The 20659-nt window shown below is 55.9% G+C and overlaps 1 protein-coding gene across 2 annotated transcripts in view; it reads right to left on the bottom strand.

Annotated features, from left to right (window-relative positions):
* Positions 1-20140, bottom strand: part of PPP2R5C (protein phosphatase 2 regulatory subunit B'gamma) — a 162051-nt gene extending 141911 nt beyond the window's left edge. For both annotated transcript variants that reach the window (XM_066388019.1, XM_066388017.1), the window contains exons 1-3: positions 19955-20140; positions 19072-19137; positions 3163-3325 (exon numbers count right to left, since the gene is read on the bottom strand). In XM_066388019.1, the coding sequence (XP_066244116.1) occupies positions 3163-3325; positions 19072-19137; positions 19955-19981 (256 nt within the window). In that variant the 5' untranslated portion in view covers positions 19982-20140. The remainder of the gene's footprint in view (positions 1-3162; positions 3326-19071; positions 19138-19954) is intronic.
* Between the last annotated feature and the right edge of the window lie 519 nt (positions 20141-20659).

Here is a 20659-nt window from a genome sequence, read left to right on the forward strand (position 1 = left end):
GACCCGCGGGGCAGGAGGGACCCGCGGGGCAGGAGGGACCCTGGGCCAGGAGGGACCCTGGGCCAGGAGGGACCCGCGGGGCAGGAGGGACCCTGGGCCAGGAGGGACCCGCGGGGCAGGAGGGACCCTGGGCCAGGAGGGACCCGCGGGGCAGGAGGGACCCGCAGGGCAGGAGGGACCCTGGGCCAGGAGGGACCCGCAGGGCAGGAGGGACCCTGGGCCAGGAGGGACCCGCGGGGCAGGAGGGACCCTGGGCCAGGAGGGACCCGCGGGGCAGGAGGGACCCTGGGCCAGGAGGGACCCGCGGGGCAGGAGGGACCCGCGGGGCAGGAGGGACCCTGGGCCAGGAGGGACCCGCAGGGCAGGAGGGACCCGCAGGGCAGGAGGGACCCTGGGCCAGGAGGGACCCTGGGCCAGGAGGGACCCGCGGGGCAGGAGGGACCCTGGGCCAGGAGGGACCCGCGGGCCAGGAGGGACCCTAGGCCAGGAGGGACCCGCGGGGCAGGAGGGACCCGCAGGGCAGGAGGGACCCGCAGGGCAGGAGGGACCCTGGGCCAGGAGGGAACGGCAGGGCAGGAGGGACCCGCGGGGCAGGAGGGACCCTGGGGCAGGAGGGACCCTGGGGCAGGAGGGACCCTGGGCCAGGAGGGACCCGCGGGCCAGGAGGGACCCGCGGGGCAGGAGGGACCCGCGGGGCAGGAGGGACCCTGGGCCAGGAGGGACCCGCAGGGCAGGAGGGACCCTGGGCCAGGAGGGACCCGCGGGGCAGGAGGGACCCTGGGCCAGGAGGGACCCGCGGGGCAGGAGGGACCCGCGGGGCAGGAGGGACCCGCGGGGCAGGAGGGACCCGCGGGGCAGGAGGGACCCTGGGCCAGGAGGGACCCTGGGCCAGGAGGGACCCGCGGGGCAGGAGGGACCCTGGGCCAGGAGGGACCCGCGGGGCAGGAGGGACCCTGGGCCAGGAGGGACCCGCGGGGCAGGAGGGACCCTGGGCCAGGAGGGACCCGCGGGGCAGGAGGGACCCGCGGGGCAGGAGGGACCCGCAGGGCAGGAGGGACCCGCGGGGCAGGAGGGACCCTGGGCCAGGAGGGACCCTGGGCCAGGAGGGACCCGCGGGCCAGGAGGGACCCTGGGCCAGGAGGGACCCGCGGGGCAGGAGGGACCCTGGGCCAGGAGGGACCCGCGGGGCAGGAGGGACCCGCGGGGCAGGAGGGACCCTGGGCCAGGAGGGACCCGCAGGGCAGGAGGGACCCTGGGCCAGGAGGGACCCGCGGGGCAGGAGGGACCCTGGGCCAGGAGGGACCCGCGGGGCAGGAGGGACCCTGGGCCAGGAGGGACCCGCGGGGCAGGAGGGACCCGCGGGGCAGGAGGGACCCTGGGCCAGGAGGGACCCGCGGGGCAGGAGGGACCCGCAGGGCAGGAGGGACCCTGGGCCAGGAGGGACCCTGGGCCAGGAGGGACCCGCGGGGCAGGAGGGACCCTGGGCCAGGAGGGACCCGCGGGCCAGGAGGGACCCTGGGCCAGGAGGGACCCGCGGGGCAGGAGGGACCCGCAGGGCAGGAGGGACCCGCAGGGCAGGAGGGACCCTGGGCCAGGAGGGAACGGCAGGGCAGGAGGGACCCGCGGGGCAGGAGGGACCCTGGGGCAGGAGGGACCCTGGGGCAGGAGGGACCCTGGGCCAGGAGGGACCCGCGGGCCAGGAGGGACCCGCGGGGCAGGAGGGACCCGCGGGGCAGGAGGGACCCTGGGCCAGGAGGGACCCGCAGGGCAGGAGGGACCCTGGGCCAGGAGGGACCCGCGGGCCATGGCCTCGGCATGGTGCCCTGAGGGGGGCCGGGCCCTAATGGTGGGACCCAGGCCTAACCACCCACGATGGGCATTAGAGATGGGGCTTGGACAGGGACTGCTCGACAATGATGATGGGATACCACTCCACCCCAGACGTCCCAGGGAAGCTGGCAGCACATCCATTTTCTTACTCACTGGCTGTTCCCCGCACTGGGACAGGATGTGGACTCCAGCAGAACAGGCCCTGTTTTTTGTTTAACACTGTACCCCCAGTACCTAGAACAGGGTCTGTTTTTGTAGGTGTTCAATACAGTATTTGCTGAATGAATGAATAGCATGAGAAAAGCATGAACTATTTGGGAGGGGAAGATGCCTCAAAAATGACTTCATATATATCTTATCAACCACAAAACTAAACCAAATAGTCGACGCAAGCTCTGCAAACTGCACTGAGTGGGCTCCTAGCCACCCAGGAGCAGGAAGCACATCCAAGAATCCGTAAGTCCCTCCCTGCCTCCACCCCTCCCTCACCCCCTGCCCTGCACCCCCCTGCCCTGCATATCTGCACCATGCTCCTGAGCTCATACAAAATGAAAATTGTGGAAGGCCCATCATTATGTATTGGAGGTATTAGAAATGTCAAGTGTTTGCTTCATGTATACATTAGTCTTGGATTTTAGTAAATACAAAGTTTCTCAGAGGTTCGCATTTGGCTTTGGGATCCCTACCCTATTTTTTTCGATAAGGTTTTATGTACTTCAATCTCAATATCTCCTGAAAGACTGCTTTTTAGAAACTGAATGCTCTCAGGTGGAAAGAGGCAACTGTGCCATTTTAGGGAAAATTCGAAGCAAAGAGCTCGATTTCCCGACTCATCTCAAATGGGAAACCCCTGGGTAGAGTCATCCCCAATGACTCATGGGAGAAAGTCCACTAAGGACTGTGATGCCAGTGCTCACCCCTCCAGCCCCAGAAAAAAACAAGGGGTTCTACCACAGTTTTCACAATTACAGTGCTCAGGGTAGCTCCTCTCTGAGTTGTTCAGTTCTGAGAAGAATGAAAGACAATTACTTAAAAGAAAAATTGGCTAGCTTAATTATAATAAAAGCTTTTTAAAAGTCTTTCTTCTGTTCTTTTCTAGTGTATCAGGACTCTAATACATTCATGATTAGATTTTTACTTAAGTAGCTCTGAAGTTTCAAATATTAGTTGAGTAAATGAATGGCATTCAATCTAAAAAACCTCAGTAAGAAAAGATGACCCTATAGAACACAAACACAGCATATAAAGTATTAGAAGCTAGCAAGCGATCAAAATGTTACTCCTCCTTAAACAGGCAAAATTTAACTTTAAAAGACCAATAATAAACATTACCTTTTAAGAACGGTAGTTTTTGAAGTTCTCTGTTATTGCTGATGCTGAACCGGGAAGAATTGTGCCGTTTGTCTTTCTTCACTATGGGCTGAGGGGTCGGCACTTTGATTTTATTAGAAACTGCAGACGTGACAGCAGTAAGACTGTTTTTCCTGCTGGGAATCTGTTTATAAAATAAAAACAAAACAGAAAAGTAAATATGTCAAATGATTTCCTTTACGGCACCCCCAGAATACAGAAAGAATATACACGAGTGCTCCTCTGGGGCGGTGCCTCCACTTCTGTCAGCTCCGTAACTCCCGCCAGTCTCTGGCGCTGAGGCTCCGTCCTACCTCCCACAGCCCTCGATTCCAGAGAGTCACAGATGTACCTCATCTCCCTTACCTCCCACAGCCCTCGATTCCAGAGACTCACAGATGTACCTCATCTCCCTTACCTCCCTTTAGACTTCTAAGCATTTGCAACATAGTCTGGTATGTATACTGGCTGATGATAACGACCCTCCAAAGGGGCTCACGCCCTGCGGAGGGGGCGAGGTTGCGGGTCCTGCCACGGCAGACGGCCGGGTGACCAGGGAGAACCCCACCCAGCCACACAGGTCTTTATAAGACAGAAGGCAATGCAGTGCCAAAGCAGAGGCCAGACACAGACTGGCATGTGCCACCCTGCTGGCTTTCACAATGGAGCAAGGAACCAGGAGCCAAGGTGTGTGGGCAGCTTCTGAAGTTGGGAAAAGCAGGGAAACAAATTCTTCCTTAGCACTTCCGTGGGAACCAGCCCTGCCAGCACCATCGCTGGGGCCCCAGCCAGAGTTCTGACTCTGGGGCTGGAAGGTGAAGAGGGCCACGAGGTTTGTGGTCATTTGTACAGCAGCAACAGGACACCGATGTAGCCGAGTCCCTCACAAAGGACAGGTCTCCCCTAGCTCACGGCTCAGCTGCAGGAAGCAGGAAAGGTGCAGGAGGGCACGGTTCCCACGAGCCCAGGAAAGGCTCTTCAAGCTTCCCTCCCCCGCATTCACCTCCCGCTCCAGACCCAGTGCTCCGCTGAGGACCAGGTCGCAGCAGCTGCTTGCATGGTGAGGAGCAGCACACAGGCCAGCGGAGGGCATGCGTGGCACAGCAGGGTCCCGTCACCGGGTAGGCCTACGCGGGCCAGCTGTACTCTGCCTGGCAGTGACCACCGATGGATGCACCGGTGAGCACAGACCAGAGGTTTCCAACTGCTGGCCAGCCGGCGCCGGCCCACCAGAAATTCTGTGCCGGTCTGAGAAAGTCAGCCACCCTGATGGTGGGTGAAGACTGGTTCACTCTTTTGCAGACCGGCACCAGTCCACGGACCAGCGGATGAAAACCTCTGGCGCAGATCACCTGGGTCCTCTGTGCAGCGAAGGTGCTCGCTCTCCCCACCCGGAAGTCTGCCCAGAGAAGCGGGGTTTGTCCCCGTGCACTTGAGAGCCAGCCAAACCTGTCCTAGAAACACAAACCCACAGCCCCTCGATCACACACCCTGCTTATTTTCTCTTATCCAGAGAGAAGTTTTTGCTAAGAAGTGTTGCTTTACTTTTTACCAGGTGCTTAAGAACACCGAGCCTGGAGAGTTTCCAAACGTCAGGGTGTTGAGGGCAGATGAACAGGGAGCGAGGCCCTGGGCACCCTTCCCCCATCTGTAGCTTCTTCCTCAAAGCGGCCTCCCCTCAGCTCCATCCTGACATTTGTCATCTTCCACCGGACCATGAGAGCCTGGGCCTTTCCTACTGAAAACCCCCACCCCTCCTGCCCTCCTCCCCGGGGTTCCCGTGGTCCACGGCCCAGCCCGCCTCTCTTCAGACGTCCCCAGGAAGCCTAGCATCTTCTCCAGTCACCAGCAGCTCCTCCCGGGAGACGTTCTGTTTTCAAATGTCCCTCACACACACACACACCAGACGGAAGTTTATCCGTGCTTTTCATTTCCTGTGATGCTGGATGCAGTGCTCCCCATGTAACCACCTGCTGCCCCCCAGGTTAAAGAACCTGACCCTCCTCCCCCGGGGAAACCTGCAGCCACGCGAGAGGGTCCGAGTGGGGCGACAACACAGACACGGCTTCCCCTGGGAAAGGCCCCGGCCTCCGCGTGCGTGTGCACAGGAGGGAGGCGGAGCAGGCTCCCCTGGGCGCCCAGACCCGTGAGGACCGCAAAGGGACACTGGACAGAGCAGGGAATCTCGGCGAAAGCCGAGAGGCTGGCTGACGGTGGAAACGCAGGATGAAGACGAGGAGGGACCAGGGGGGCCTCCTGGACCGAACCCCCGGCTGACACGGGGACAGCGATGGTGGGCCAGGTCGCTGAGACAGGACAGAAACGTGGGAGCAGGAGTAGTAAGCTCAGTGGTGAGCGCGCTGAGTCTGAGGTGCCCCCCAGCACCCACAGGGCATCCTGAGTGAGCAGCTCACGTGGCCTCGGCCTGTCCCCCACCCTCCTCCACTGCCCCTACACAAGCACAGCCACCGCTCCCCTCTGCTCTTGGTGACTGTCTGTCCCACCGCCTCCGGAGACAGTAAGACTGGCCTGTGCTTGTGTCCCTTTATCACCTCAGGCCCCAGGGTCGGACAGGGGGTGGCCACGCAGCTGGCACTCGGGAGACCCTCCTCTGAGCCGAGGTGTCAGTCTGGAGCCAGCGATCCACCTGGTTACTGCGGTCAGGGAAGGAAGGAGACCGCTGCCCAGCGTGACTGGCGGGGAGGGCTGAAGGGGGCTGTGACACGGGGCTGTGGAGACCCATCAGCGAGGCGAAGGGGAGAAGCTGCTCAGGAAAGAAGGCGACAACCCCACCAGATGCCCGAGGCCCACGGTCAGCCGGACTCGGTGTGGCGGAAGTGGTGGGGGCGGCCGGGAGAGCAGAGGCCGGAGCGGGGAGACCCGGGAGGTCCGTCACACTTGTGAAGATGGGGGCAGCGGCTGGGAGAGCAGAGGCCGGAGCGGGGAGACCCGGGAGGTCCGTCACACTTGTGAAGACGGGGGCAGAAGTGAGCAGCAGGCGGGCACCAGGGGAGAGCAGGGGTCAGGGGTCTCTGCACGTTTGGGAGGGCAGGGCTCCGAGCGTGCCGCACGGTGACCCGGGCGCTATCCAGACAGTTAAGGAGCGCGCAGAGCGATGCGCAACATCAGCGCAACATCACCAGCCGTTAGGGAAATGGAAACGGAACCCACGGTGACACATCGCTTCACATCCACTTCACACCCACTGGGGCGGCTCTCACTAAGAGAAAATGCAAAACAAGGGGCAGGGGGGCTGTGGAGAAACTGGGACCCTGTGCCTGCTGTTGGGATGAAGGCTGGCATGGCTGGTGCGGAAGCAGCACTGTCTCAGGAGATTTACCACGGAATTGCCACGTGACCCAGCAACCCCACTCCTCGGGATCTATTCTTAAAAGAACCGAAAAGAGGCATTAAAAAAAACTCGTCCACTGGCTAATACCCATAGTGGCACGACTCAAAACACCCAAGTATGAGAACAACTCCAACGCCATGAACTGATGAAACAAATGCATTACATCCAAACAGTGGGCACTATGCAGCCATCAAGAGGGACGGAGCGCTCACACAGGCTGCGACCTGGGGGACCCTCGCGGCAGGGTGCCGAGTGAGGAGGCCAGACACAGAGGCCCCGTGCTGTGCGACTCCACTGACGTGAAATGCCCAGCACGAGCAGCTCCACAGAGGGACTGCTTAATGGGGAGGGGCTCCCTTTTGGGGCGAGGACGAGGCTCTGGAACTAGACAGTGGTGATGGTCACACAACACTGCAAACACACTAGATGCCACGAACAGCAAATTTTGTGTTGTGTGCGTTCTGCTGCATATAAAGTGTTTCATCTGCCCCCTACCAGCTTGCTCAGGGAAACCCCGCTGCCCACCCTGCACTGTGCCATGCAGAGTCAGGGGCTTCCTCCTTCTGTGGCCCCGTGACCTCCTGACACGGCCTGCAGCTCCTCCTCCCACACCCGGGTGGGGGGTTCTCTCTGACAGCGACGGGCAGCTCAACGAAGAACCCCAGCGTCGAGGCCGGGACCAGGCACACAGCGAGGAAGGTGCCAGGGGACGACGAAGGAGTCAACGCCCTGATGGCTGGCCCACCATTCCCAGCAGGTGCCACCCTCTGTCCCCTTCATTCTTTGGGGCAGATGTGACCAGCGGGCGTCCCAGGTGCCAGCGGGCGCGCCTGCTCTGAGGGCCACCTGTGCCTGGCCCGGAGGAGGCATGCGCGTTGGCGGGACACCGAGTGGTGAACAAAAGTTGGGCCGCCCTGGATTCGGTGTTAACTCACAGCATCAACCCTGGATCACCTGTCCTGACCTTACAAGAAATCTGTGCAGAGAAGTATGACAGTATGTATTTGCTTCTTGACTTGGGTAAAATCTAATTGGACTCCGCTCCCCCTTTCTGTCACTCCTGGAATGGAGGGTGTGGGCTGTTTCTTGCCACCTGCTCGCTCAGAGGAGAGACGGGTGCCCAGGACCCACTGCAGCCTGTTTCTGGCTCAGTGACGAGGAATTATTCAGCAAAGTCAGTATTCTGTATCAAACCCCAATCAAAATGGCTGACTTTTCCCCGTCACTGGGAGTCAGCATCCCCAGGGTTTCTGGGCCCGCACGCGGCTCCCACCTCATTCAGAGGCACCTGCATTTTCTCAGTGGGATGTGGGGGCTTCAGGACGATGTGAAAACACTGACTGAGACTCAAAATGAAACTACGCCAGCAAAGTGGGTGCTGTGCCCTTCCATGGGGAGGAGGGCTGTCAATATGGGGCCTTGGCATCCCAGCTGAGGGGGGACGGAAGGAGCCAGTCCCAGGCGCCCAGCCAGGGTGGTGGAGCTGCAGCTGGGCCTGGCCTACGGCACAGCGCCGGCACAGGGCGGCACCAAGGCCGAAGGCACCCTGGCTCAGGGGTGCCAGGCACCCTCCCCAGTGCTCCCAGGGCAGCCAGTGCACACGGCTGCATTGCTGGAGGCAGAGGGAACAAGACCCGAAAGAGAGACTGTCCTTCGCCCTCAGGGGAAGGTGACCCACTGCAGTATCAAACGTGAGACGCATCAGGCCTGCACATCCCCCGCCTGCTGGTCACCCACGACCCCCAACCTCCAATGGAGCCAGGCAACAGCCCCCATGAAAAATATGAGCGTCTGGTAGATTCTCTGTACTTTTGAGACATTTTACTCAAATGACAAAGTAGGCAACTGGATCTGTGACACGGCCTCATTCCAAGATGCTTTTCGTGTCAGGGATCTCTAGCAGCGTCTCTTCCCTTCCGTTCAAACACGGCAAGTCTGAACATTCACAACGAGATACGAGACGTGACTGTTCAATCGGGCAGGGCAGCCAGTGGTCTCGCAAGAGCTTCTAGATGGTGAATGGAGTGAAGAACAGACAAAGCAAAGGAACACTTGCACAGGCACAGCCAGGGCTGGGCCCGGAGAGGAGCCCGCACAGACCCGCAGGGCAGCGCCAGCGCCCAGCGCCGCCAGTTTTCCCAAGTACTGATCCTGACGTGGACTCCACGAGGCCAGAGCTCACGGGTCGTACCTGGCCTCCTGCCTGTCCTGTGAATAAAGTCGTACTGGCACAGCCACATGGCTTTGTTTATAAATATACTATCTATGGTTGTTTACTTGCTGCAACAGCTGCGCTGAGTAGTCACAACTGAGATTATATGGCCCTTCAAGCCCAAAATATTCATTACCTGGCCCTTGACAGAAAAAGTTTCCTGAGCCCTACAATAGGCCAGCCATCTCTGACTGAGAGGCAAAAAGAAGGGAAGGACAGAAGAGATTTCCCCATCAAGACTGAGCACACACTCACACCGATCAGCAGGCCAAGTGAGCCCCCATTCCAAGCGATAATAAAGGAACAGGAAAGGTAAAGCCTCTAGTCACAGAAGATGTGCGTGGCAGGTCACTGGTGCATCCAAGGACAAGAGCAGTCAACAGAATTCTGCAGAACAGAAAGCAGGTGGAGAGAGAGGTGGGTGCAGCTGAGGGAGAAGGCAGATGACCTGCCCCCGAGTCCCTGGCAGGCTCAGGGCTCCGTTTCTGAGGGAACCCAGGGCAGGAGGAAGACATGGACCAGGGAGGAGGAGCTTAACTTTGGTCTGAGCACTGACCTAGCCATAGCCACCGACCATGTGCACAACCCGGTGACCCAGGTGTTCACGAGGGGAGGAGAGGAATTCTGCAAAGAAACACGACTGGGAAGAACTAAGGCTGCTAGTGCTGGAGCTGGCCCCTCCGAGCCAACCCTGCATGCTGGCCGTTAGGAATCAAAAGCCACAAGAGCCAGCTCTCAGTTCAGGCCTGTAAAGCAAGCGGTCAGCTGACAAGCCACCCAAGTCCAGACCCACAGCCAGCTGTCCAGGGCCTCTTCTTTGCATGTGCGGGCAAGGACGCTGGGCATCCGAGAAGGCCTTGACTTCTAGCGGTCTTGTTGCTTCAGTCCTTGCCTTTCTCTTCCCTAATTTCACTCACTTCCTTCTCCTTTGTCAATGTGCCTTCTTTTCCTTTAAGTTTACTCTTTTTTCTTTTTCTTTCTTTTTATTAAGTGAGAGGCAGGGAGGCAGACAAACTCCCACATGCGCCACGACCAGGATCCACCTGGCAAGCCCCCTATGGGGAAATGCTCTGCCCATCTGGGGCCACTGCTCCATTGCTCGGGCAACCATGCTATTTTAGTGCCTGAGGCAGGGCCATGGAGCCATCCACAGCGCTCAGGGCCAACTTGCTCGAACCATTCAAGCCATGGCTGTGGGAGGAGAAGAGAGAGAAACAAAGAGAGAGAAACAAAGAGAGAGAAAGGGGTGGGAAGGGTGGAGAAGCAGACGGTCGCTTCTCCTGTGTGTTCTGACTGGAAATCAAACCCAGGACATCCACACGTGGGACTGACGCTCTACTGCTGAGCCAACCAGCCAGGGCCATAAGTTTACTCTTAAATTCGTTATTTCATATTAAAAGTGATAGCTAACAAAGGTTAGTGTACTCACACTGGAAATATTTTGGAAAACACTGTTAGGGTGTATGGCAGCTGTCCGACAGAACTTCCTGGGCAGCAGGAAGTGTTCTATATTTGCCGTCCGACAACATAGCCATTAGCCACATTTGGTTCCCAGGCACGTGAAATGTGGCTACTGTGACCAAGGAACTGAATTTCTAAATTTAATTTAATTTTCATTAATTTAAATAGACACATGTGGCCAGAGGCTAACATCTTAGTGCAGGTCTAACACAGCAGAGCTACCAGGTACTTGGACCATCCCAATGTGTAAACAAAGGATGAGGTCCGAGCAGCATCCCTTTAGAGCCATAATAAACCTCATCTTAAAAAAAACAACAACAAAAAACTTAAGATAAAGGAAGCCTGACCTGTGCTGGTGCAGTGGATAAAGCATTGACCGGAAACGCTGAGGTTGCTGGTTCAAAACCCTAGGTGTGCCCAGTCAAGGCACATACAAGAAGCAACTACTATGAGCTGACGCTTCCTGCTCTCCCTAACCCTCCCCTCTCTCCGAAAAATCAATTGGAAAAAAAAAAAAGAAGAAGAAAAGAAAGCCTGACCAGTGATGGCACAGTGGATAGAGCGTTGACCTGGGACGTTGAGGACCCAGGTTCAAAACCCAAGGTAACAGGCTTGAGCGCAGGCTCACCAGCTTGAGCACAGGGTCGCTGGCTTGAAGCCCAAGGTCGCTGGCTTGAAGCCCAAGGTCGCTGGCTTGGGCAGGGGATCTCTGGCTCAGCTGGAGTCCACCCCCAACCACTCCATCAAGGCACATTTGAGAAGCAATCAATGAACAACTAAAGTGCCGCAACTACAAGCTGGTGCTTCTCATCTCTCTCCCTTCTTGCCTGCTTGTCTCTCTCTCGCTTGAGAGAGAGAGAGAGAGAGAGAGAGAGAGAGAGAGGGAGACATAAAGGAAAATCTAATGTCTCCAACGGATACTGTGTTTGCCTGGAGTTTTACTTCCAGGCTTGTTTTCTGGCTCCCCCAGGTGGTGAAAACAAAGATGGCATGTGTTTGGGTTTGGGAAGCGACACTTCTGCAGAGGCTGCTCTCAAACCTGATCCAGAAGCAAGGAAGTCTTTGCTGAACAAAAACTAAGACAATGACCAGAAAATGCAAGATAATTACCTAAGATGTCGTACCAAACCAGACACCATGGTGCCCTAACCCTGGCAGGTCCCGGTGTTTTAGGAAACCTTAGCTGAAATCATTCAGACAAATTTTCCCTGTGACTTAGGAAAATGTCACCATGACTCATGCTGATGGCAGACTGACTTCTCAGCTCCCCCAGATGCGGGAGGGGGCCTCCGGACGTCACACACTTCCTGACTCTGGGCTCTAACAATGCCAAGTGCAAAGAAGCATCAGATCAAATGCTGTCTGCAAGGATTTAATCTAGTCAGGGAGGCAAATCTCAGGTAAATGAAGGTGTCCCAGGCAGTACAGATGATAATCGGTAGGTAGAGTCCATAACTGCTATTCAAATTTAAAAGATGGAAAAAATATAGCCCAAGATGGAGAGAAAAATCCTCCTTAAATTTCAGTATAAATGAACGTGGAGCTAGAGCTAAAAAGATGAAAGAAAGGATTCAGACAGGCTGTCTGGAGAACAGGAAGAGGATTCACAGCAGTTCTCAAAGTGGGGTACCTCCGGCCCTGTCTGGGTCCTATAGCTTTTATGACAATCCTAAGACACAGTTTGCGTTTCTCACCATCATTATGTCGTTTTCCACTGGCTACAAGATGTGACTGAAACAGACTGAACCTAGGAGAAGACCCCGGGCCAGCTATCTTCTTACTAATCCAGACACTAAAGAGACTTGCAAAAACAGAGCAATGCCATTTTCTCGGTGACGTTTGGTAGTTATTTCTCATAAAAATATGCAATTCATGTTGACATGTAATGGATGTTATTATTAATATGTGAACTAATACATATTAATTTACTGTCTAATAGGAAACCTCTCAGAGAGCTGCTATAACCCACTAAATAAAGCTCTTCGGGGTCCTCACTGACTTTTGAGACTGTAAAGGGTGCTGATATCCCTTTTTCCTGAGCACTGCTGCTCAAAAGGCAGGTCACATTACTGTCACATGTGTATGTGTCAGGTCTGACTCGTAACAAGCGTACTTTGTGGAAAAGTCTCTCTAGAGCGGTGGTCCCAAGAGTGGGCCATTCTGCCTTCCGGGAGGCATCCTGCAATGTCGGGAGTCATTTTGGTTGTCATATGGGGGGGGGGGAGACTACTGCATCTACTGAGGAAGCCCAAGGACGGCGGTGAACTTCCTGCAGAGCCCAGGACCGCCAGCAGCCCACGGGAAGCACGGGCCCCAAGCAGGCAGCCGAGGCTGGGACGCCTGCACCAGCGAGCGGGTCTCACGGAGGCACGCAGGGCCTTCCCGGGGTCCAGCGCGTAAGGAGGACAGGAGTGGGCGCCGGAAAGGGGACCCAGCTCAGGGGGCCCTCTGCTTCCCCACTGTCCCGGGGGCGGTGAGCTCCAGGCTCCCCTCCTGCGAGCTCCAGTGCCTTCCCATCGGACGTCCTCTCCGCAGACCCTCGTCTTTCCTCAGCGGAGAGAGTGAGCCAGGACATGGCGGTTAAAAGTGGGGAGTTCCATGTCCTACATAGTATTTACACAAAAATTTCAAAACAACTTAAAGCACTATTCCTTTGGGTCCTTCCCGGAGCTTCTCTACAGACAGGTCAGTCTAGGGTTGCGTGGGAGAGGGCTGGGAGGAGAACGATGGGAAACACGCCAGGTGCGGGGGGGGGGGGGCAAGCGGAACCCGGATTCGGCACTGAGCCTACAGAGAGTGGCTTTGGTGTTCCGAGGGTGGGGAGCTGGGGACTGGCCTTTCCTGGGGTGACAATCACAGCTGCCTCCCCAGAAAACACACCTGCCATCAAAACAACTTTTCTTGTCCTCTTCCAACTCTGGTCAGAGACAAATGACTAGAAAGTCTCCTTGAAAAAAATATTTTTCATAAAAATGTTATTTACGTTAACATGTAATGGGACGTTATTAATATTAGATGAGTAAATAAATATTACAAAATTTCAATTTTAATTTCTAAGACATGACTCCACCTCCTACAACTACGAGTGGGACCCAAGCAAGGCTGGCTCCCCGTCTCTGGGACACCAGGGTGGGGGCAGGGGACAGTTCGGGTGGGGGCGGCGGTGGGGGAACGTAAAGGGTCAGGCTGTAAAGAGAAAAGTTAATACCAAAGGTAGGTGTCACAATGAGCTATGAAGTTGGAGAACGAACTGTTCACCTTTCTCTACAGCAAGAGGTGTGTGGGAGCCAGTGGCGTAGCGCAGTGGTCCCCAACCTTGTTTGGGCCACGGACCGGTTCAATGTCAGAAAATATTTTCACAGACGGGCCTTTAGGGTGGGATGGATAAATGTATCACGTGACCGAGACAAGCGTCAAAAGTGAGTCTTAGACAGATAGAACAGAGGGAATTTGGTCATTTTTAAAAAATAAAACATCGTTCAGACTTAAATATAAATAAAATGAAAATAATGTGAGTTATTTATTCTTTTTCTGCGGACCAGTACCGAATGGCCCACGGACTGGTTCTGGTCCATGGCCCGGGGGTTGGGGACCACTGCGCAGCGGACATAACTGGCGCCCGGGCACAACACTTTGTTGGCGTCCCCTCCCCTTCTACTACGCTTTTCTTGTTTGTCATGGAGACCACTTGGTGGCCCTCTGCGAGTGGGCTTGACAGACCCCCTTGCGCCCCTTGCTATGCTACTGGTGAGAGCTGGCGTAGAGACCTTCATACGGAAACTAGGCTGAGGCAGGGTGAGTCAAACGCGCAGTCGGAGAATCATACTCAGACAACCTTCAGTGTGCTGAAATCACTTTACAGAGAGCACGAACACTTCTTAAATCGTAACTCTCAACACAGTACACAAATTAAAGAAAACGAAAAACACCACTGCGTGCTTGGATACTCCCAAATGGCCTTTAGGGCTCTGAGCCATTTATTAAGATTCTAAATATGCCTAAGACTGCCTGACCAGGCGGTGGCGCAGTGGATAGAGCGTTGGACTGGGATGCAGAGGACCCAGGTTCGAGACCCCGAGGTCACCAGCTTGAGCGTGGGCTCATCTGGTTTGAGCAAAATTCCACCAGCTTGAGCCCAAGGTCACTGGCTCCAGCAAGGGGTTACTCGGTTTGCTGAAGGCCCGCGGTCAAGGCACATATGAGAAAGCAATCAATGAACAACTAAGGTGTTGCAATGCGCAATGAAAAACTAATGATTGATGCTTCTCATCTCTCCATTCCTGTCTGTCTGTCTCTGTCTATCCCTCTCTCTGACTCACTCTGTCTCTGTAAAAAATAAATAAATGAAATATGCCTAAGACATCCCCAGTTATGCTTCCACAGGTGTGAGTTATATACCAAGAACAGCTACTCAACGATGAGTCCCCTCTGTCAACTGACCTCCAGAGCGTCCCACTCAAGAGGGCCATGAGCCCATTTGTGACCTCACTCCTTAAAAGGGTGCCACAACATAAACTAGCAGTGGGTACTGGGAAGAAACTGTTATTTCTGGGACACGTGTGGACAAGTAAGTCAAATGTAAACATTCTACGAAAGAGGAAAAAAAGAGAAAAGGAAAATGTACCAATACACGTTATTTATTCATGCAGCAGAAATTTCTAGACAAAGGCAAAAGCTGCACAGCAGTGGTTATGACAGGTATTGTTACACTGAAAGGTATATATCCTGCCAGATATATTGTAGGGAAAACTTCTTTCAAGAGGAGTCATGCCTAGTCTGTTTCATTTAGTAAAAAAAGCCAAATCTGTAACTCACCAGATTCCTTTAGAGCTGATCCCAGAGTGCCACAGAAGCCAGGTCACTGAGGACGGCCACCAGGAGTCAGCATTCCATCATCCAACTCCCAGGCTGAGAGCTTCCCCCCACTACTCTATCCTTGACTGCAGCACTCCATACCTTTACTAAAAACCCAGGCTAGCAAATGTTCCTTGTTTAAACCAAAGAGCATTCTGCAATGGAAGCCCCCGCGGGCTAGATTATAGCTAGCCAGGACTGGAGTGTTAGGACCTTCCCACACTGGACGCCCCGTGAGGCTGGATTATAGCTAGCCAGGACTGGAGTGTCAGGACCTTCCCACACTGGAAGCCCCGCGGGCTGGATTATAGCTAGCCAGGACTGGAGTGTTAGGACCTTCCCACACTGGACGCCCCGTGGGCTGGATTATAGCTAGCCAGGACTGGAGTGTTAGGACCTTCCCACACTGGACGCCCCGTGAGGCTGGATTATAGCTAGCCAGGACTGGAGTGTTAGGACCTTCCCACACTGGAAGCCCCCGCGGGCTGGATTATAGCTAGCCAGGACTGGAGTGTTAGGACCTTCCCACACTGGAAGCCCCGCGAGGCTGGATTATAGCTAGCCAGGACTGGAGTGTTAGGACCTTCCCACACTGGAAGCCCCGCGAGGCTGGATTATAGCTAGCCAGGACTGGAGTGTTAGGACCTTCCCACACTGGACGCCCCGTGGGCTAGATTATAGCTAGCCAGGACTGGAGTGTTAGGACCTTCCCACACTGGAAGCCCCCGTGGGCTGGATTATAGCTAGCCAGGACTGGAGTGTTAGGACCTTCCCACACTGGAAGCCCCGCGAGGCTGGATTATAGCTAGCCAGGACTGGAGTGTTAGGACCTTCCCACACTGGACGCCCCGTGAGGCTGGATTATAGCTAGCCAGGACTGGAGTGTTAGGACCTTCCCACACTGGAAGCCCCGCAAGGCTGGATTATAGCTAGCCAGGACTGGAGTGTTAGGACCTTCCCACACTGGAAGCCCCGCAAGGCTGGATTATAGCTAGCCAGGACTGGAGTGTTAGGACCTTCCCACACTGGAAGCCCCCGCGGGCTGGATTATAGCTAGCCAGGACTGGAGTGTCAGGACCTTCCCACACTGGAAGCCCCCGCGGGCTGGATTATAGCTAGCCAGGACTGGAGTGTCAGGACCTTCCCACACTGGACGCCCCGTGGGCTAGATTATAGCTAGCCAGGACTGGAGTGTTAGGACCTTCCCACACTGGAAGCCCCGCGGGCTGGATTATAGCTAGCCAGGACTGGAGTGTTAGGACCTTCCCACACTGGAAGCCCCCGCGGGCTGGATTATAGCTAGCCAGGACTGGAGTGTTAGGACCTTCCTACACTGGAAGCCCCCGTGGGCTGGATTATAGCTAGCCAGGACTGGAGTGTTAGGACCTTCCCACACTGGAAGCCCCCGCGGGCTGGATTATAGCTAGCCAGGACTGGAGTGTTAGGACCTTCCCACACTGGAAGCCCCGCGGGCTGGATTATAGCTAGCCAGGACTGGAGTGTTAGGACCTTCCCACACTGGAAGCCCCCGCGGGCTGGATTATAGCTAGCCAGGACTGGAGTGTCAGGACCTTCCCACACTGGACGCCCCGTGGGCTAGATTATAGCTAGCCAGGACTGGAGTGTTAGGACCTTCCCACACTGGAAGCCCCGCGGGCTGGATTATAGCTAGCCAGGACTGGAGTGTTAGGACCTTCCCACACTGGAAGCCCCCGCGAGGCTGGATTATAGCTAGCCAGGACTGGAGTGTTAGGACCTTCCCACACTGGAAGCCCCGCGGGCTGGATTATAGCTAGCCAGGACTGGAGTGTTAGGACCTTCCCACACTGGAAGCTGTGTATTATTAAGTCAACTATTGGCCACATTCTGGGACATGTTCCTTGTGGGGATGATACCCAAACCTGCCCATTTTGCCCTGGCCAGGCACCTGTTCTGCACATCTCTCATGTTGTGCAGCCCCAAATATGGGGACTGTCCTAACAGGGAAACAGGGGTGCGCTCACAGGTAATCTGAGCAAAGGCTGACTGTGAGGGGATGTGATGTTAAAGGGGCTGGGAAAGCAACACGGGAACAGCCAACCTATTTGAATGATTCAGATTAAAATATTCAAGGTCAGGGTAACACTGAGACAGCAGAGAGGAAGAGTGTGCAGGAACGGCTTAGTTCACCTGCAGGGTCAATTGTGTTTGCTAAGTGGGTGGAACTCGACGCGAAGAGGTGAGATGAAGACCGAGGGGAGAAAACAACAATAAAAGAGTACGGTTCGACTCAAAGTTCAGGTGCACTAAGTGCCTCTATCCGTACTCCTGCAAAATGGTTTACACAGCCCTCGGCCAGTGCCGTGCTCAGCAGCCGTGTTACCGCTGGTCTGTTTACGAGGCGGGAGTGAAGGCCCCAACACATAGAGTAATTTCAAGCTCTGCAGCTCCAGCTCTTAGGCAGTAGAACCAGAGAAAATATAAAAAGACGGCTGGGGCATCACACCAGACACCACAGACTATACCTCAAGAGTCTCCAGCAACTGATAGTCTAGGAACCCAATCCACTCCAAAAACATGCATTTTACATATCGGTGGTTTTGGTATCTTTCAGTTACTGATGGATTTTTCAGGTTCAAGCTTAACATCATCCATCCTTATAGCCAAGCTCTTTCTGCTAAAACAGGAATAAATGAACCATACGCACTGACCCTTGTTTGTGACGAAAACAGCGAGAGGAGCCCAGTTAGGTGAGCAAGAAAAGCTTGGGACCCACTAGGAAGCCTTTGCAGTTTTAATGAAAGATCAACAAACTAATAAAAAGAAAATAAAAAGCATCCACCTTTCCGAGGAGACTAAACTTCATTTAAGTCGATTTAGTCCAAAGACTGAGACGGAAGTAAGCAAGTCAAATGCAAGAACGCCACAGTAAAACTTGATTGTCCGCTATAAAGAACGGGCAGGAAAGGGCTGGCACAAATAATCCCTAACTATTGATGGTTAAGAAACCTTTTGGATTTCTGCTTTTTGCTTAGGGGAGAGCAACAAATTTGCTGAGATAAATCACCTGCTGAATACTGAGAACGCAACCAATGAAAAGGAAAAGTGACCTGGGGTTCAAAAAAGAGGAGGGGCTACTATAGACACTGGCCACAAAGAATCGAACTTACTCTAATTTGGCTTACAGGAAGGGGTCTGATACTTGCACATTAATGTCACCTGGGATAAGACCAGAGACCTCCGTGGTCTGGCTTTGGAGAACCAGGACACTACATTAAGCAGCTTCTCTGCTCTGAATGACTCAAAGGGGTCTATTAACTCTGCCTGGCTCCAGACAGCCCCTGGACCCTTCGCCTCAGGTGCTCCAGTTCAACAACTGGTCGCATGGAAGAAAAGGCAAAGACGGGGGGGGGGGGGGGGGCGGCTCAGCAAATGCTCTCAAAGCACAAGTGTGCCAGGGACGACATCCACCCCACCGGGTCGACACAATCCTCACCGAGCATTCCCGCTGTTCTGCAATGAGCCCAAAGTCAAGCAAAAGAAGTCAGAGTTGGCCAATACAGACAGAAAGAAAATGTGAAAGACGGAAGACTGCACAAAAGACCCAAGCCCAGATGAATCAAAACATACCAACACTACTGGGGAAAGGGGCGAAGGGGATCACAGGCCGAGGAGCTGGCCCAGGAAGGGCAGGATGAAGAGGAGCATGAACAACTCCCGCTGCACAGAGCCAGCGAACCCAGTCTCGACCCGACAGCGGCTGGATGTGAGGTGGTGGTGATGGTGGGGAGAATCTGAAAATACCAGCAGCACAGGGATGCACAGCTGTCAAAAAAACATCCGTATTTGCCCCAAAGTAAATAAGAGGAAGCAAAATAACTAAAATCGAAGGCGATGAAAGACACTAGGAAAAAAAAAATCACATATAGGGAAACATGACAAAACTCTAAGTTTTACCAGCCTCCATTCTTCTACCCCGAAGTTCAAAGCGGTTCGTGAAAAAAGCAGAAAGTGAGTATCTGAGGATAGTTACCTCTTGTTCTATTACTTCTTGTCCTTCTTTCAGACCTTTTCCACTTTTTCCTGCTTTGGGTAATTCCTGAGAAACATCAAGCAGAATGAATTAGGCTTCTTAAAGTTTAGACTGCTGAACAACAGATACATCAAAATGCAGTTTTCAAACCGATTTATACCATTTAACTAGGACTTGGAATCGTTTTCATCAGTCCCTTCAAGAAATTCTCCATCCTATTGTTTAGCGATATAATATTGCGACGCCAACCCCCCCCCCCCCCCCCACACACACACACACACTCAAATTCAGATTCCCCTTGTTTCACGTATTTGGGGTTGAAAAGTTGAAGCAGAAACAGATAAACCCCCATTCACACAGAGCTGTCCGCATTTCGGAAAGAATCACCTCACATCGCTTCTCCCCTCCCAGCGAAGCCCGGCGAGCGGGGGTTTCTGGGGTGACAGCGAGACGCTCCAGGGCTCCACCTGAAGCAGAAATAGACCGCCTCCCGCCCCGCTGCAAACGCAGCGCACACTCACCGCCATCCCCGCCGCCACCCCGGATAATCACAGTGATTTCAGAGCCCCCGGGCGGCCCTACGGAGAGCAGCCCCCTCTCCACGAGCAGTAAGCGGGGTCCATTCGCTCCCCTTCTCCCCGGCCGGTCGGGGTCCCTCCGAGGCGTCAGGAGCCCCGACCCCGAAGCCCCTGCCCAGGTCGGCGAGGCGGAGGGTCAACCACCTCCGCGGGCGGGCGCACCTGCCCCCCGACGCCCACCGCGCGCGCCGGCCGTCCGGACCCCGCGCCCCGCCGCGCCCCGCTCCCGGGCCGTTCCCTACAGCCCTCCGCGCGGCCCGCGCCCACTCCCGCCGGCCCGTCCCGTGGCCCGGGCCCCGACTCACTTTCTCCTTCTTGTTTTTATTCGGCATGGCTGGTGCGGGCCGCCACCGCCGCCGCCCCGCCGCCGGCCCCCCGTAGCAGCAGCAGCAGCAGCAGCGCCTCCGCCTCGGCCGCCGCTACCCCGGGACTCAGCCGTTCGCTTTTCCAGGCTCCCAGAAGCTGCGGCAGCCCCGGCGGCGGCGGCGGCGGCGGCGTTTCTCCGCCCCGCCCCGCCCATTCCCCAGCCCGCCCCGCCCCTCCCCTCCTTTCCCCGCCCCTTTCCCAGCCCGCCCTTCCTTTCCTCAGCCCGTCGCTCCCGCACCGCCCCAGCGCAGGCCCCGCCCCTGCGCCCAGGCGTTCTGCCATTGGCCAAGGTCTCCTCACGTGCGCTAACGCTCTTCCCACATCCCCGCCCCCTGTCCTGGGCCTTGTCCCACTCTCCCTCCCGTCCCGCGCTCCGACTCGAGTCGGGCTCCGGCTGAGTGGTGGCGACGACCCCGATGGCGGCGGCGACGACGACGGGGGCCCGGCCGGGAAAGCCGAAATGCGTCAGAGGAAGGGGCGTGGGGCTGCGACTGCGGCGACGGGCCGGTGCCCCCGGTGGAGGTGCGGGACGGAGAGAGAAGGCAGATGAGGCGTGGGAACGGCACGTTTGAAACAGATGGCGACAACTAGTGCAGTCATCGGGGCGCGGGCCGGCGCGAACGGCAACCTCCCGGCTTCGCCCC

This window comes from Saccopteryx leptura, chromosome 6 (assembly GCF_036850995.1).
Source record: "Saccopteryx leptura isolate mSacLep1 chromosome 6, mSacLep1_pri_phased_curated, whole genome shotgun sequence".
Lineage (NCBI taxonomy): Eukaryota > Metazoa > Chordata > Mammalia > Chiroptera > Emballonuridae > Saccopteryx > Saccopteryx leptura.